This window comes from Pogona vitticeps, chromosome 4 (assembly GCF_051106095.1).
Source record: "Pogona vitticeps strain Pit_001003342236 chromosome 4, PviZW2.1, whole genome shotgun sequence".
In the NCBI taxonomy this organism is placed as follows: Eukaryota; Metazoa; Chordata; class Lepidosauria; order Squamata; family Agamidae; genus Pogona; species Pogona vitticeps.
Window position 1 is genome coordinate 998,904 of NC_135786.1, and position 15,791 is coordinate 1,014,694.

General features: G+C 55.4%; 2 protein-coding genes across 2 annotated transcripts; one reads left to right on the top strand and one right to left on the bottom strand.

The window, feature by feature from the left end:
- Positions 1 to 510: 510 nt before the first annotated feature.
- Positions 511 to 6,043, top strand: LOC110086203 (eppin). The gene is made up of 4 exons (XM_020806998.3): positions 511 to 698; positions 2,102 to 2,254; positions 3,761 to 3,929; positions 5,816 to 6,043. The coding sequence occupies exons 1-4, from the start codon at positions 521 to 523 to the stop codon at positions 5,829 to 5,831; spliced, it is 516 nt and encodes a 171-aa protein (XP_020662657.3). The 5' UTR covers positions 511 to 520; the 3' UTR covers positions 5,832 to 6,043.
- A 1,193-nt stretch (positions 6,044 to 7,236) lies between these two features.
- LOC110086204 (protease inhibitor 1) lies at positions 7,237 to 9,242 on the bottom strand. Its single transcript, XM_078393107.1, has 3 exons — positions 8,944 to 9,242; positions 8,592 to 8,759; positions 7,237 to 7,414 (listed from the first exon to the last, which is right to left on the bottom strand). The coding sequence occupies exons 1-3, from the start codon at positions 9,020 to 9,022 to the stop codon at positions 7,410 to 7,412; spliced, it is 252 nt and encodes an 83-aa protein (XP_078249233.1). The 5' UTR covers positions 9,023 to 9,242; the 3' UTR covers positions 7,237 to 7,409.
- Between the last annotated feature and the right edge of the window lie 6,549 nt (positions 9,243 to 15,791).

Consider the following 15,791-nt stretch of genomic DNA (forward strand, 5'->3'; position numbering starts at 1 on the left):
CTGCATGCAGAAGCTTTGCTGCCTTTCCGAAAAGAAGGCGGTCAACTCTAGGCACCCCGTGAAACTACAGATCCCAGGAGCCAGTGGCGTAGAACCGTGGCCATTAACGTGGCTTCAGAATGACTGACCCCTGCAATGCGGAGATACCGCAGGCTCCCAGATTCCAGGTGGGTCTGGGTCTCCCCCTCCCCCCTTTTTCTCCGCTGAAATTAAATGGACCAAGAAGGGAAGGTCATGTGGGGTGGGGGTGGGGAGAGGAAAGCTGCTGATGCTGACCTTTGCTGACCCTTAACCCTGGCTGGGACCGGTGTCTCCCCCTCCCCCTCGAAGGACTAGCCCAGAGAAGCCCCTCCTTTTCTGACAGCTTGAGACGGGCAGATGCCTGGTTGTGCATCGGAGGGGTGTTTGCCCCCCCCCACACACACACTTGAGATGGTTGGGGAGGCCCATCCGAGACGCTCTGTTCAAAACCTCCTGTTGCCAAAACTGTTGTGCAAGGCCTTCAGGCTAGCAGACTGTTATGGGGTGGATCTGCTCCTCCTGCCGGCCCTCCCCCCCCTTGGGAGGGAAGGTGCCTGGAGCCTCCACTCTGTGCTGGCCACTCCGACGTGGCACCACCACGGTGGACTCAGGAGGCATGGCTTTCTTCCTCGGGCTCTTGGTTTTCTCTGCTGTGTTCCTTCCTTCAGAGGCTGAAGGTAAGCCCTGGGGGTCTCCAGGAGCTCTGCAGGGCAGGCGGGGAGATGCATCGCTGGCTTCTCCCCACCACCACCTTAACCCCCCACCCCTCAAAGTCAGAGAAAAGGTGAGCAGACAAAGGTGCCTGCCTTCCACCCTTGACTTCCTCGGCCACTGGCCGCTCCTCCTGTTCTCAGGCCCTCTGGGCTCAACGTGCCTTCTCTCCAGATTCCAACCAGGAGGCAGAAAGAGAGGTGCCAGCCAGAGAGGGAGAAGGGACTCGGGGACCCTACCTTCTGCCTCTCTCCTCTGCTGGCACAGGGGACAGCCCCATGCCAGCAGAGGAGAGCTTGTGCAGGAGATGCACCCAATGGGAATCTGCACACCAAGAAAAGAGAAGCTGCCTTCGGGAGACCCTCTCCTTGCCACAAGGTGGAGGACCCAGAACCCCAGAACCAGAACGGGGATCATCCTGGAACGGGACTAGAGTACAGGAGACCAAACCCATCCTCACCCACCCTCAGAGCACAGAACCTCCTAGGGCGTGCTTTCATGATCGACGGACCTCTTCATTAGGGAAAGGATCAGGGGGGAAAGAGGCGGAAGAGGAGACAGGCAACCCCAACCCCGACCCTGACGTTGACCCATCTTCTCCCTTTTGCAACAAAAAGACCGGGCGCTCTTGAAATCTTGAGGGCGATCCTCATTGTTATGATGTGGTCATATTCGATGATTCTTTGATTCGATGAAATTCAGGCCCTCAAGAAAAGTCCTATCCCGGGACTGAATATTCACTCAGAGCACATGAATGAAACTCGTGGTTTGGAGACCGGCTCTTGTTCTGATGTCCACGCAGCTGTTTCTGTGCTCGTGGCCTGGGAGTTGAGTGGCAACCCACCAAGCAACAGCAGGGGCATGTGTGGGCTTCCTCAGGCCCTGCCTGTGGGCTTTCCTAAGGCTTTTGGGGGACCCCGAGGTGCTGACCAACACCCCTGGAGACTCTGTGGCTCTTTCTCTCTCTCAGTTTGCACGGAGAGCGGAGAGACCTTTTCTACGGGAGAGCCTTCTCCAGTGCAGCCGGGAGAAGGATGAGGAAGGGAGGTCCAGGCAGGCGGGCTCCAGCTGCCTTCCCGTGGGGCTCTGGGGCAGAGGCCCCAGCTGGGAACCCTCACCGTGTCTCAGAGTCTCCCGAGGAATAGCCTTCCAACGGCACATATCTGCTCATCGCCTGAGCCTTGCACCACAACGGGGGCTCCGAGGTGCTTCTCCTGCAGCCAGGTGCTCTTTCTGCGCCCGTGGCTGGGCTTGCTTTCGTGGTCTGTCAGGCTCTGGGCTGGCGCCCGCCTTTCCAAGCCCAATGTCCCCCCTGTCCTTTCTGTGGTCGAGCTTGTGACCCTGTCCTTTCCTCTCCCCACCTTTCCAGGCCGCCCCGGCTACTGCCTGGAGTTGCCCTGGGGTCACTCGACGCCTTCCGGCAGGAGGAGCTGCGAGGCATGCAGGGCGGATGCCGACTGTCCCCCAAAGAAGAAGTGCTGCAGCTCACTCTGTGGCGACACTTGCCAGACACCAGAATCAAGTAAGAATGGCCTTATTTCGGGGCCCCTTTCACGGGCATCAGCACGCCTGAGCAAAATAAAGGGCTTCCCTCTGCGTAGACGCAAGGCGTTCTTCTTCTCATGCCCTTTCATGATCTCTGATGGACGTAAACGTCCTCAGGCATGTTCCTGCAGCACTTTGGGGCGCATGATGCTGTGGCACACAAAGCTCAGACTCGTCCTGGGAATGGATCAGGGCCACTGCAATGTCTGGAGGCCCCAGAGCTCATGTCGCGTCAACACGAGAGGAGGAGGAGGCACCCCTGATTTAGGAAGAAAAGCCACATGGCCTTCCTTCCTTCCTTCCTTGAGGACTTCTTTGAGCTTACAGTTGAGCAACACGCACACACACACTCTCTCTCTCTGTGTGCCTTTCTTGGTGTGCACAGGGAGCAGTTCAGGGATTGCCTGATCTTCATGCCCAGGGCGGGATGGGCCCCCCCTGGTCCTGAAGCTGCTTCTCCTGCTGCCTCAATGTCCCCGAGAGGCAGTTGAAGAGCGGTGCAGAAAAGACCTTGATTTAAAGTCCAGGGAAGAGTTGGCTAGCTCTCCTGGTGGATGCGTGCAGGCGTGTGCCTCCATCCACCAACCGGCGCCTCCTCGTGCAGCTGGAAGAGGAAAAAACACGGAGATGGTGGCATCCCCCTTGCGAGGGTTTCTCCATCCCTCCTGAGATAAGGACTGCGAAGCAGGTGGAGGCGGGCCCCGGACGGCCCTCCGGTCTCTCCATCGGAGGCCCCTGGATTCTCTGTGTGCATCGCAGGCCACAAGAGCCAGCCGTGAGGAAAGGGTTGGAGAAATGTGGCAGTGCTGCATTTTAGGAACCTGTGTATGCGCATGTGTGTTTGTCTCTGTGTGTGTGTGTTTGTGGGACAAACCAACATGTTGCCAAGGGAGCTTAGCTGCCCTCCCCACGCTTGGTTCTGGCCGGCATTTGCTCAGTGATGCTGCCCTGGGGTCCTTCCCCCCCCTTCCAGGAGGGCTGGCCATTTTTTTACCCATGTCTGTGGCAGAGGCCCCAGCTCCCTGATGGGCACCCCGTCCTGTCCCCCCTCTTGCTGACCCAGAAGCCTGTTCCAGGGGCTTCCGCTCCCAGCCCGAGGCTTAGCCCTGTCTTGTGCTAAATGGCTTTCCCGGAATAGCAAACGTTAAGGGTAGTTTTTCCTTTCCTTTTGCCTCACCATCCCCGTTCTTGGTGATTGCTCCATATTCCTAGCCTTCAACTTCCCTTCTTAGCCAACAAATGTCATTGCCCTGATCCCTACAGGGAGATGCAGATCTATAGGAAGGGCACCGTGCACTGTGCAAGGGCAGCCCCAATGGGCAGAGTGGCCCTTCCCCTATGAAGACCCCTGCATTTCTGTTTGGGGGGGCAGGAGCGCAAAACAAGATGGCCTGGTCCCCTAAGTCTCACCCTGACCCTTGGTGCCCCTCCCCTCCCTCCCTCCTTCCCTGCCTGCCTGTCTCTCCGTTGCTTCCTCTTCCAGATCTCTGCAAGTTGCCTCCGGCCGTTGGGCCCTGCAAGGCCAGGATGCCCAAGTTCTACTACAACTGGGCCAGCAAACGTTGTGAGCAGTTCATTTACGGAGGATGCCGCGGGAACCTGAACAGGTTCGACCGTCGGGAGCAGTGTCAGCGGGCTTGTGGGGGCCCCAGGTAAGTTGGAATCTGCATGGGGGGGGGCGTTGTGCTTGCAGCTGTGGCAGGACGAGACCTGTGGGTGATGGAGGAGCGAAGAAGTCCTCCTTCCCAAATCCTAGCAATTGGATGGTAGGTAGGTAGGTAGGAAGGAAGGAAGGAAGGAAGGAAGGAAGGAAGGTAGGAAGGAAGGAAGGAAGGAAGGAAGGAAGGAAGGTAGGTAGGTAGGTAGGTAGGAAGGAAGGAAGGAAGGAAACAAACAAACAAGCAAACAAACAAATGAACGAACAAATAGTAGATGGATGGATGGATGGGTGGATTGGATTGGATTGGATTGGAATATGTCCCCACTAGTGCAAAGCACTATTATGGTTGGTTTACAACAGGATAAAATAAAATCATGAACAAGGACAATAGAATTTTAAATAAAACTGATCAGACAAATAAAACAACATACCACAAGGCATATTTCCAAACGGAAGGCAGAGCACAAGGCGTAAGAATCAGGCTTGTGGGGGGGTGGTGGCTTGAGAGGCCTCTCTGAAAAGCAACATTTTCCTGGAGGGTAGGCATTGCGCCCCCTCACCCTGTGGTTTCCTTTGCTCTCATGCAGAAATAACATCAAAGCCATTTTAGGGGGTTTCCAGAGTGAAAACAAGTTAATCAACTCACCAGCTCCAACTGCTATGATTGATTAATTGCATGTTCTTCAACTGGGGTCCCCCCCCAAACACACACACACACACACACACACACACACAGAGAGAGAGAGAGAGAGAGAGAGAGAGAGAGAGAGAGAGAGAGAGAGAGAGAGAGAGAACGGAAGCAGTGTTTCTGGCAGCAGCTCTTCCACTGTGGTGCTCAGCCGTGCCCGCTGGGATCCCAAACCCAGACCCTGGCCATGCCCCGACAGCATCCCCGTGTTGATGCTGCCCATGGAACAACTGGGCCAAAGGGACCCAGTGAGAGGGGTCCGCAACGGCTCCTGTCGCTCGGCCACCGCACGTCAGGGGCGTGTGCCTTGCCGTGGCTTACAATGGTGCCCAGTCCACATTTTGCAAAACCCCACCAAGGCTTCCTGTCCAGCTGATCTCATGTGAGAGCCAGGGCTGGGGGGCCTCCCGGCACCCTGGCACAGGCCAGCCGGCCCATGTTGCCCCTGCCTGGGGAGCAGTGCTCCGTGCCACGACTCCCAGGCTGCCGCCCCCGCCCTGTTCCTGGCACCACCATCGGTAGCTGGGGGGCCTCCCTGTGGTGGCCGGGGCGCTGATGCCCGCTGGAGACACACCTCCTGCTCTGGTGCAAGAGCCTTTGTTTTGATCAATCTTGATCAGTTAGGCGACTGAGGACCTTTCCTCAGATTAGTTTTAATTTGGGTTGTATGGTTTGTTTTATGTTATCTCAATGGCCCCGAGTAGTGGTATCACTAAGTCGGGTGATCTGTAAGCAAAACAAACTGCATCAAACAGACCGTGGGTAGCAAGCAGGTTGGTGCCTGTTTGCAGAGATACCTTGGCTCCCAACATGCCATTCCAGGCCTGGAAAATGCTCCGGCGCCTTGCGAGGGCTTGTTTTCTCCACCCAGGCCAAGCAGGAGGTGCAAAGCCATGGAGAGACGGAGCCCCGTGCATTCTTGGCTCCAAGGTGAAATCTGTGCCCTCTGCGTGTCCGGACCGACCAGTCATCATTTCTGCAGGTCCCCTGCCTGGGCCTGCTCAGCTGGCCATGGGGAGGAAGGACTGGGGAGCACCCAGGACTCTGTCTTCAAGCCACCGGGAAATCTGATCCAGCGTGTCCTCTGCAAGTTCCTCTCCCCCCCCCAAGCATCCTTTTGGGGAGGGTTGTGACAAAACAGAGTTTCCCAGGAAGCTGACATCTCCGTCTCGCTGACCTTTTTCTTCCAGGGATGCCTTAGCGTGAAGGAGGAGGATGGTAAAGACGCAGCGGCTGTCAGAGAGCAGAACCTGTCTCGCCTGGGAGCCCTCCGGCTGTGGGCCTTTCTCCCCCACTTCTTTGGTTTCTCCACATCCCCCACCCACCCACCCACCCACCCTGAGAATTGATGCATGGTCTTCCAGCTGCAGGGCTTCTCCAGCCGAAGAAAATAAAAGGTCATGGAAGCATGCCCCATATTCGGGTTGCTTTGGGCTCTCCTGCCCCCTCCATCCTCTCCTTGCCCTTTCTTCTCTCCCTTGCTCTGACCAGAGGGGCGTCTGTGGTCACTTTCAACCCAGGGGATAAAAACAGCAGCGGCTTTACTGGGCAGCTGAGTCCACGGGACTCGCTTGCGAGGGAACTGGCCTGGGAGGGTGCCAGACCCCCAGACCCCTCTTCCCAGCCCTCTTTGCCTCCCTCTGGTCCAGAGGGGCCTGGGGGGGTGTCCCTGGGAACTGGGCAGTGGAAGTGGGTGGTGGGGATCTGAGAAGGAGAACCAACACTCAGGAATAGTTTCCTAATTTTATGCCAAAGGCAGAGAACTGGTTCGGGGTGTGGATCCCAAGGGGGCGAGACGGCATCTGAGGCGTGGGGAGACCCCGATCCCCCTGGCTCTGGTGTCGGATGTCCCAGCCCCTCCGATTCAGACGGGCCAGACAGCCGAGGATGCATCCCCTTCCGGGGCGCCCCACGCAGGGCAAGGGGGAGAGCAAAGCTGCACGCGGGACCCAGGCTTGGCTGCAGGAGGCCATCCTGGGCATTCCTGTTTCTCTCCCCCACCATTTTGGAAAGTTTAAGGTGGGCGAAGCTTATTTGTGTCATCCGGCATTAAAGGCTGGAGACAATGGCTTGGATCCCTCCACCATTGGCTCTGATGGGGGTGGGCGCCTCTCCCCGCCCCATACTCCCAGGCCAGTGGGGTGTATGGGGGATCCCTGGGAGGGGGTGCTTTGGTGGCAGCGGTGGGATCTGGGAAAGGGGAGGGGCATCCATGGGCCCTTTGTGGGTTGAAATGGGAAAGACCTGTGGACGGGATTCAGCCGCAGGCCAGCACACGCACCCACACCCCCATTTGTGGCTGAACTTCCTGCAAAAGAGTCTCTGCATCTAAGCCCAGCAGACCTCCTGGAAGGGGGAGGTTTCTAAATGGGTTCCCTGCCCTCCCCGTGCCGTTGGCCTTCCCACCCACCCAGCTCTTTGGAGGCGTCCCTGTCTCGTCAGCGTGGCCAGACCCCATTCAGCAAAGGCTAACCCTGTCCTTCTTCCGTCAGACCTGAAGGAGACCGTTTCTCTTGAAGGCAACGTCATCCGTTCCATTCCCCTCCACCCCTACCCCTTCCTTATGGGAACACCCTCTCATTCACAAAAGCTGGGTCAGACGGATGGAGGCATGTGCGAGAGTGCTTGCCTTTGCTTATTTGAGGAGCACAAGACACAGGGTTCCCCCACCGCCCCCGGCCCTGCCCCCCTGCCCTGGGGCTCTCGGCTGGGGGTCCACATCCGGGGTCTTGCGCCCGTCGGCTGCTCCCAATGTTGCTCAGCCTCTCCTCTCCAGCGTCTCTGTTAACCTGGCAAGAGAAGGGCAGAACGTCACCCGACCCGCCCAGTTCTGCTGAAGCGACCCATATTTTAACTCAAGAAGCCGGTCTTTCTGCCAAGGAGTCTGGGAGGAGACAGGATTCAGCAGAAATAACAGGCCGGTTTGTGGTCCTTTTATGACGAAGAAGATGGGCAACCTCCTCCTCGGAAAGGATTTAGCCAGGCAGAGGTTTCCAGCGGTGGGCCAGATTCCTGCCTGCTCTGACTCACGGGCAAGAGTCAGGATGGGGAGAGAGCGTCATCAACAGCCCAGGCGGACGCCTGTTCACGCCACGAAGGGTGTTCTCAGAAAGCGGGGGGGGGGGGAAGGTTGCGCCACCAAGGGAAAGCAGAGTGACTCCCACACCAAGAATTCAGACAAAAATGGACTGCGGCCCCTTTGAAGACTCCCAGTGTGAAGATTTGGGGACGACGACGACCCGCTTCTTCTTGGCCTCTGGAGAAACGGGCAGGACTCCACGAAAGCTCACGCGGCTTTACTCTCACAGCGGTGTCTCAGGAAAGAGACCACAGAGTCATAGGGTGCGCGTGCAGGGGGAGGGCGTCATGCGTCTCACCCAGAGAGACTCGGCTTCCCTAAGAGCTGCGCTGATGGTGGGGATATTCTGGGGAGCAACCCTTGGATCATCACGATCCGGTTCACAAATATCAGGTTAATTGCAGATCCAGAAAAGGGACAGAAAGGAGAAACCCAAAGGCTGCACAAGGGACAAGTGAACTGTGTTGTACTGGTGTGGATCATGCACACAAACTATACGATACAAATTATACCTCTATATACTCTTCCTTCCCAAGAAAGGTCCTTTGGCCACCCCCCACCCCCCGTGAGAGAGAGAATATGTTAGAGGTTCATAAATGTGACCATGCTTCTTCCCTTATTATACAATACGAACAGGCAGGTCATTTAAGCCCCCACCCACCCCGTGCCACTGCTGGGCGTCCCCAGGGAGATCTGTCTGGTTGCTGTGCAGAGCTGATGGGTGCCAGAGTTTTTTTTTTTGGGGGGGGGAATACTTTGAGCTTCTAGACTACCTGGGTGGCTGTTCCTGCCCTGAGCCCTTTTTGGGGGTTCAGGGGGTGCTTTCGCCTGGATCGTCCCTTGCCTTGGGTGCTGGGGGCTGGGGGGGGGGAAAGAGAGAGCCTTACCGTAATGGCTGCAGGCATCCTCGCACTGCTTTCGGGTCTCAAAATTGTTCTCGTTGCTGGTGCACCCGCCCCAGGAGAAGGGGAGGCATTTCTTCTTCTCATAGTCGTAGTACCAGCGCCGTTCTAGAACAAAGCAGAGCCCCCCGTCCGGAGGAAGGATGCAGATCCCTGGGGGGGGGGGTGGAAGAGAGAAAGGGAAGAGGGGCTGGGAGGCTGGCCGGCAGAGAGGAGGCCGGAGTGGCTCCCGCCCTGTGGGCCCTCAGCGGGCAAGACGTTCAAAGGAAAGCCCCAGGATGCGCTCCAAAGAGCATCCTTCCTTCTACCTTCGCCCAAGAGCCTCCGCTGGACTCACCCAAGTCGCCGGACACCGCAGGCAGGTTGGCCCAGAGGGCCAGCGATCCAAGGAGCAAAAGTCGCCCTGGGGACCTCATGAGGCTGGTCGGAGAGGACCCTGCACCTCTGCTGGGAATGGCCTGGGAAGGACCTGGGGGTGTGTGTGTGTCGGTCAGCACAGGCTCTGGTCGTCCGCAGTCTTCCTGGGAAAGAAAACAGATTCTCTAGAACCCGTCCAGCTGGAACTGCTTTCCAAAAACGTTGCAGGACCGCCACCCTTTGCCGTTCAAACGGAGAAACTCACACCCTCCAGCCCTGTTCACATCGCTCAGTTGCTCTGATGTTGGCAGGCCCGAGAAAGGTGCTCGGATGGGTCACCTATTAAGGGCGTGGCACGAGAACCACCCCGGCAGGTGGGCTGGAGAGCCACCCACCAGCCCTCAGATGTGGCGCCAGGGAGTCCTGGCGGTTCCTGTGAAGCCGCCTCATGGTCCCGGTGGAAGGAACAGCCGGTTCCCCCAGGAAAGGCCTCCCTTCCTCCGCCGGGCATGGCCCCAGGCAAGGCTGGGCAGGGCAAGGCTGGGCAGCTCAGCTCTAACAAGCATCTCCTTGGGACTCCGAGTCCCATGCCGGCTAGGGGATGCTGGGCATTATAATCTGAGCGAAAGCAGCCTTTCCCAGCTGTGCTGCACCTCAGGCCCCATGTGGGGGGGGGCCCAAAGGAGGCCCCTCCATGCCTCAAGGGCGCTCCTCCTTTGCCCCCGCTGCAACGGTCAGGAGTTCCTCATCAGGAGCAGCTGCACGTTGGATAGTTCAAGGGGCTCCGTGCTGAATTTGGGGCTTGTCTAACATTCTCATCCGAAATGCCCACCAGCTGTATTCCCGTGACTCTGACCCCCCCAAATCCTTCAATTTTTTAAAAAAAACCACTGGAAAAGCCCACTTATATTTCTCGTAGCCAAATGCCTCATTGAGGGCAGAAAGGGATCTTTGGATCCCCAACATTCATTGTTGGAATATTGTATTTTTCAAATCATATCTTCATTTTTCCAGGGGGCATCTTGTAAGGGTCTGGGCTACGCGGACCTCCCTTCCCCAACCACACGATGCTGTGGCTGCTGAGGGAGGGGTCCCTGGCAGATGCTGAGGGAGCCGCGTCTCCCTGAAGCGATGGAGAAAACCCAGAAGCCGCCCTGTGGTTCGACTCAGGAGGCCCCTGAGCCCTGAACCGGAGGGAGGTCGAGCCCTGAAGGACCCTGTTCTCCCTCCCTCCCTCCCTTGCCCCCCCCGCCCCGGGAACAGGGTGCAGCCACCTACATACTTGCCCGCTCACCCGCTTTATGGGCCAGGACGAGCTCGGCTCCGTCGGAGAGGCTTCCCCTCCCCTCCCCGCCTCCAGCTGGCACCTCTCGGCTCTCGCTCAGGGATCCCTGGGTGCTGGTGCTGGGCTGCCTTGAACTCTAGCTGGAGGCTCCAGCTGTGGAACGCTCCTCCATGAAGGAGAAAGGGAGGGAGAGGCCGTGCCGGACGTGACCGTTGGCCCCGGCCTGCTAGTTTTCTAGGTGCAGAGGCCAAGTTGCTTGGCCCACGGAAAGAGTCATTTTCTTCAGTGGCCAACTGCCGGAGGTTGGGCCACGTCTGCGGGACTGTGAGTGTGGGCCCTTGGATTCACGTGGTCGCCGCCAGGGCTGCAGTGGTGTGTTTACACGCAGAGGGGCTTTTCCTGCGGCTCTCGCCAAGGCTGCTCCTCCCTCTCACAAGAAGGGTCTGATCCAGGAGCCCAATCCTAACCCCACCCTCCACAGCTGGCCTGCGCCCGTGCTGATGAGGCACCTGGTCGGGAACCACAGCTGTCCCCTGCCTTCCTCTTCGATCCACACGGCGCAACCCATTCATCCCCCATGTTGTGACTCTTGAATCCAGATCTTGGGCATCATTAGCTGGAAATTAATTCATTTGTTCCAATCGACTGTTGTTGTTTTTTAAAAAAGATGGTTTTAAGCATAGCTATGGATTGCATCACACTAAGGCATATTAGTTGTCTAGTGGTTAACATTTTACATTTACTGCAATTTATTTGGAGTTTTTTTTTCCTTTTTAATCAGTTCTTGGTAATTTAGAATAAAAACAAATGAAGGAAACACATTACAAATAATTAACCCAATAAATTAATGTAGTTGTTTTCACTAATGCAATTAACCAGAATGATTCACGTTAGCAAATTATTTTTAGCGTGTTAACGTCAGGATATAATAAAAAATGTATAATTTGCTAATTTATTAGGTCAACCAGTCCAAAGAAACGCAAGCTTGCGCTGCCCTCTGCTGTCCTCCAGTGGAAGCGCAAGTCTGCTCTTGAAAACCCTCTCTCTGCGTGTGTGTCTGTGTCTCTTGGTGAATTTCCATGGGCAAGCGAGGATCTGAACGCAGGTCTTCATTTCTACCCTGCCCCGTTAGTGTCAGCCACTCTCTGAGCAGTCCTAGCCCCTCACCCACTGCACCATGCTGGGCACCACTGGCACCGTTAGTTAAAATTTCTGCCTGGTTACCACATGGATTTGGCTGTGGCTGATATGGCCTCTCTAGATATAAAGTCTGGAGCTGCTGTAACAGGGAGGGTGCGTGATCCCTGTGACCCGCCCCACTTAAGCATCTGGCTGCTGCTGCGTTTTGGACCCATTGGACGTTTCCTGACACTTTCCATTGGCAGCCCCACAGAGAACATATTACAGTAATCCAGCCGGGATGCAATTAAGGCCTGTGTCCCTGTGGCCAGGTCAGACCTTTCCAGGAGCAGGTGCAGCTGGCACACTAGTTTTACCTGTGCAAAGGCCCTCCCTGGTGGTTGCTGAAACCCAGGCATCTGGGCCCAGAGATGAACCCAGGAGCACATCTGAGCTGTCTGCCTGTCTTTTCAGAGGGGGTGTCACCCCATCCAGCACCAGCTGCATCCTTATTCCTTGCTCTGCATTTTGGCTGACCAGGAGCACCTCTGTCTTGTCTGGATTAGGTTTCATGACCTCTGGAGTCATGGCTTCTCCTTCCATAACCTTCCTGACAGCAGGAGTGCCAGCTACAGAGTCAGAGGAGGCTCTTTGGTAGTCTGGATGGTCTTGTGGTCCTGTGTTGTTGGCCTGCTTTAGAGCTGGCCTGTTTTGTGGTCTCCTTTCACACTGTGAGGGGGGCTTTGGTGAAAACTTCAAGTCTGCACTTTTGTGATGAAGTGGTCCAACTGCAGTACTGCAGCCAAAACTCTGCTCATCATGACCTAGGTTTAATTCCAGGGAGCTGGCTCAAGGTTCACTCAGCCTTCCACCCTTCCGAGGTTGGTACATTGAATACCCAGCTTGCTCATCTCTCTCTCTCTGTGGAATGTGTAGCTTGCATAACTAAACTGTAAATTATCCAGAGAATGCTTTAAGTGCTATAGGCGGTGTGTAAGTGGCACACTTTGCTTTTTTTGCCTCTTGTCTGATCTGTTGGATCTTGCAGAGCTGCAACCCTCCCCCCACCCCCACCCCTTAAGTCTGGGGCACAGGCAGCGTGCTCTGAATTCCTTCAGAGTCCTTGGATGACAAATGGCATTAAGTCAGCCTCTTCCGCAGGGGATCGAGATACTAAATCACTGGCGACGTCTCTTTAGTCCCGTTCTGCAGGGCTAAGTGCTCTCAGTTGGCCCTCTCTATTTAAAAAGAAAAAGAAAAGTGCATTGGTTTTGAAAAGGCTAGCTGGAAATATCTTGGCAGCTTTTTCTAGCCACCATCAGGGAAGGTGCCTCAGGGCTCTGGGGGCAGCATCGGCCTCTCTCCTCCAACAACAGTCACGCCATGGGACTGCGTGGGGCTGCTCTCGGACAGGGGCCACTCACGGCGAGTCGCCTGCCTTCTGGGAGTGCCCTCTTGCCAGTTTGGGATCTGGCCCAGTCGGTGGTGCAATTTGTGGCTTGGCTGCCCCTCCCCACCATTCCAGGGAAGACCCTTCCTGCTGGGTGCTTTTCTTTTCTGTCTGCCCGTCCTCTTGGTGCCTCCTACGTAGGGATCACCGTCCTGGCTCCCGTGGGCAGGAATGGCTTAAAGGGACAAGGAGAGGGCTGTGGCCCCTGAAAGGCTAAGAAGAGGCGGGCTAGAGCACAAAGCAGGACGCCCTGTGGCCCACGTCAGATGGACGGGACCCTCCTAAAGCGTGGAAACCTAGCCACTCTTCATTCTCTCCGTTTTGGAGTCAGCTCCTGCACTCTGAACCTGCTGGTCTCGAAAGGGCCCCTGACTTGGCTACCTATCCGGTCTGCTGGACTGAGGCAGGTTTTGCTTTTCCTCTCGGCAGCTCAGTCTTGCCAAGGGCAAGAAGTCCTGCGGCAGGGGGTTTGCTGCTGCCGGCCTTTCTCTGAGCGCTCCATTCAGGAGCTTGAGGTTCTCCTGGTGCGTTCTGCTGGAGGCGCCCAAGGCGGGCAGGCCACAGCTCAGACACCGTCGCAGTCTAAACTGGGTTTCCCAGAAGATGATAGACCGGCCCTCGGTTTATCCAATCAGGCGATGGCTGAGGTGGAATGAAGTCCAGCCGTGGTTTGGGGTGCTCCGTCAGCACGTGCATCTTGCTGCGCTGCATGCCAGGGCCGCTCCTCCCTCCTCCCTCCTCCCTTCACCGAGGAGACAGAGCCGACACCTACCTTTCCAGCAATTCAGGTGAGAACAATCCTGCTGGAATGGGCGCCACTCCCTCCCTCCCTCCCACACCTGTGTTTATCCCCATCCCTCTCGCCTGCTCGGCAACCTAGGCAAGCAATTCCAGGAGGTGAACCCTCACCTTGATGCGTGACGTCACCTGGGGCTGGGCAGGTGCCCCACACAGCCTTGGCTGGGGGCCTCTCAGACTATGGTCCGGCTTGGGATGCCTCATTAGGGAGGGCAGGGCTGAGGAGGCCCTCCAGCGTTCTTAGGGCGAGACGTGGCAGGTACCCGTAGCGCCTCGGCTGGCCAGTTTCACAGCATCTCCTTCCGTGAGAGGCCAAGGCCAAAGCCGGAGACTGAAAGGTAGGCATCACTTAACAATGTCCTTTGAACATACGTCATCCCAGAGGTGGTGCAGGAAGGGCTCCGGGAGCAGAACTGCTTCTGGGCCAGCCAGTTATGGAAATGGAGCCCAGGTTAGCCAGCCCAGGTAAAGTCTGTCTGAGGAGAGAAGTTGGCGACCCACAGCCATGAGAAGGTGGCCCCGTCTGGCAGTCAGGGTGGTAGGAGAATGGGCCAAGCACCCGTTCCTGCTGAGGCTCACGTCTCACGCAGCCTCACCCACAGCCTAACGGGGAGGTGCGAGGGGGGCTTTGCCCGGCTCAAGCATCCGGAACGTCCACCATCAGCTCAGGTGGACTTTTAGCTCTGCCAGGGCTTGTGCAACAAAAAGGACTTCTTTTTTGTGTGTGACAAGACTTGGCCAGCAATTGTACCACCAAATTTGTCCTCAAGGCCTTCCCAGTTCCTTCTCTCCTCACAGCAGACTCTGTATCTGGGCCGGGCTGGCCACTCTTAACGGCCGGGTCTCATTCTCCAGACGTGAAGGAAGGTTTTACCCAACAGTGATGGGTTGGGACTCTGTTAAAGCACAGTTGCAGGCCTATCTAATAAAAGCAAATTCTTCTTTTTCCCTTCCAGCTCCTGCCCCAGCCTAGGCTTTATAACTATCTTAAATTGGACCAACGGAGCAGAAGTAATTTGTTCAACCTGCTCCTGACCAGAGGTACCAGAGTGAGTGCACACCAAGGCCTTAGACAATCACTCAAGCCTCGGATTTGCATCTCTTCCTTTTCACACACACCTAAGTAAAGTTAGGGTGATAGGGTAGCTGTCTTATTGTGCAGAAAATGGGGGCAGCCCAAACAAAACATTAGAACTTTGAAACTGGACTTTGGAGCAGCACCGAATTGGGTGCAAGTGTACAGAGAGCCTGCTCTTATTCTATGCTAAATTTGGACAAAGGGTGTTCAGGTCATGCATTTTTAAAAAGTAAAGCTGTCTCCCTCAGGCAGAAACAAGTGATCTTAAATGTCCCCAGATTTAAAACAAATCAGATAAATTGAAAAGACGAATCATGCTAATCTTAAAAGAGAAAGGTTGCCTCCCCACACTTAAAAAAAAATTTTTTTTGGAAGGAACTGAGAGTGCAGAGCCTGAAACATTTGTACTCAAAAAAGCCTTTTAAAAAAAGTAAAGCAGTGGTTTCTTATAAACTGAGGATGCAGGGAACATGCTTATCCGCAAGACAGGTCCAAGGTAGATAATTATTGTAACTTCGTGGCCCCAGAATGGAGATGTCTGGAGTGCAATGAAAGGTCACAGGAACAGTGAAAAGACAGGTTTCCTTTGAAGAGTCAAAAAACCAGGCTTGCATTTAAAAAAGGTAACATAGAGACAGTACTCCAGAAAGGGACATTCTGCCCTGTGTCTTTAGGGAATTAGGCTACCATTTCATAAGGCATTTTCGAAGTATTTCTGCATTACAAACGGAGAGAGCAATTGTGTTCGTCCCAGCCCTGAGCGCTTTACGTAGACATTCTCTCAGGATTTCTGAGACCAGGCTCCCCTAACACAAATCTTCAAAGGGGAAATCAGCACTAGGTCTGGGACAATCTGAACTTTTCATCAACCTGTTATTCAGGACCCAATTAGCCGACTCTCAGGTGAAGAACTTTTAACTCCTCCCTTGCCAAACAAGCATTCATGCTGGCAAAGGGATTCTGTGTCTGGTTGTAAAGATATACAGTATATTGTACGTATATGTATGTGTACATACATATGTACATATATATCTATGAATATGGAGGCCATATTCAAAAGGCCAACATTCATTTAAGCTGTGAAATTACTGTTTTTTT

Excerpts from the sequence above, each read along its gene's own strand:
- LOC110086203 (XM_020806998.3), top strand. The coding sequence starts at position 521 with ATGGGGTGGATCTGCTCCTCCTGCCGGCCCTCCCCCCCCTTGGGAGGG. Across the intron at positions 699-2,101 it reads CCTTCCTTCAGAGGCTGAAG|GCCGCCCCGGCTACTGCCTG; the intron begins GTAAGCCCTGGG and ends CCACCTTTCCAG. Across the intron at positions 2,255-3,760 it reads TTGCCAGACACCAGAATCAA|ATCTCTGCAAGTTGCCTCCG; the intron begins GTAAGAATGGCC and ends TTCCTCTTCCAG.
- LOC110086204 (XM_078393107.1), bottom strand. The coding sequence starts at position 9,022 with ATGAGGTCCCCAGGGCGACTTTTGCTCCTTGGATCGCTGGCCCTCTGG. Across the intron at positions 8,760-8,943 it reads TGCGGTGTCCGGCGACTTGG|GGATCTGCATCCTTCCTCCG; the intron begins GTGAGTCCAGCG and ends CCCCCCCCCCAG.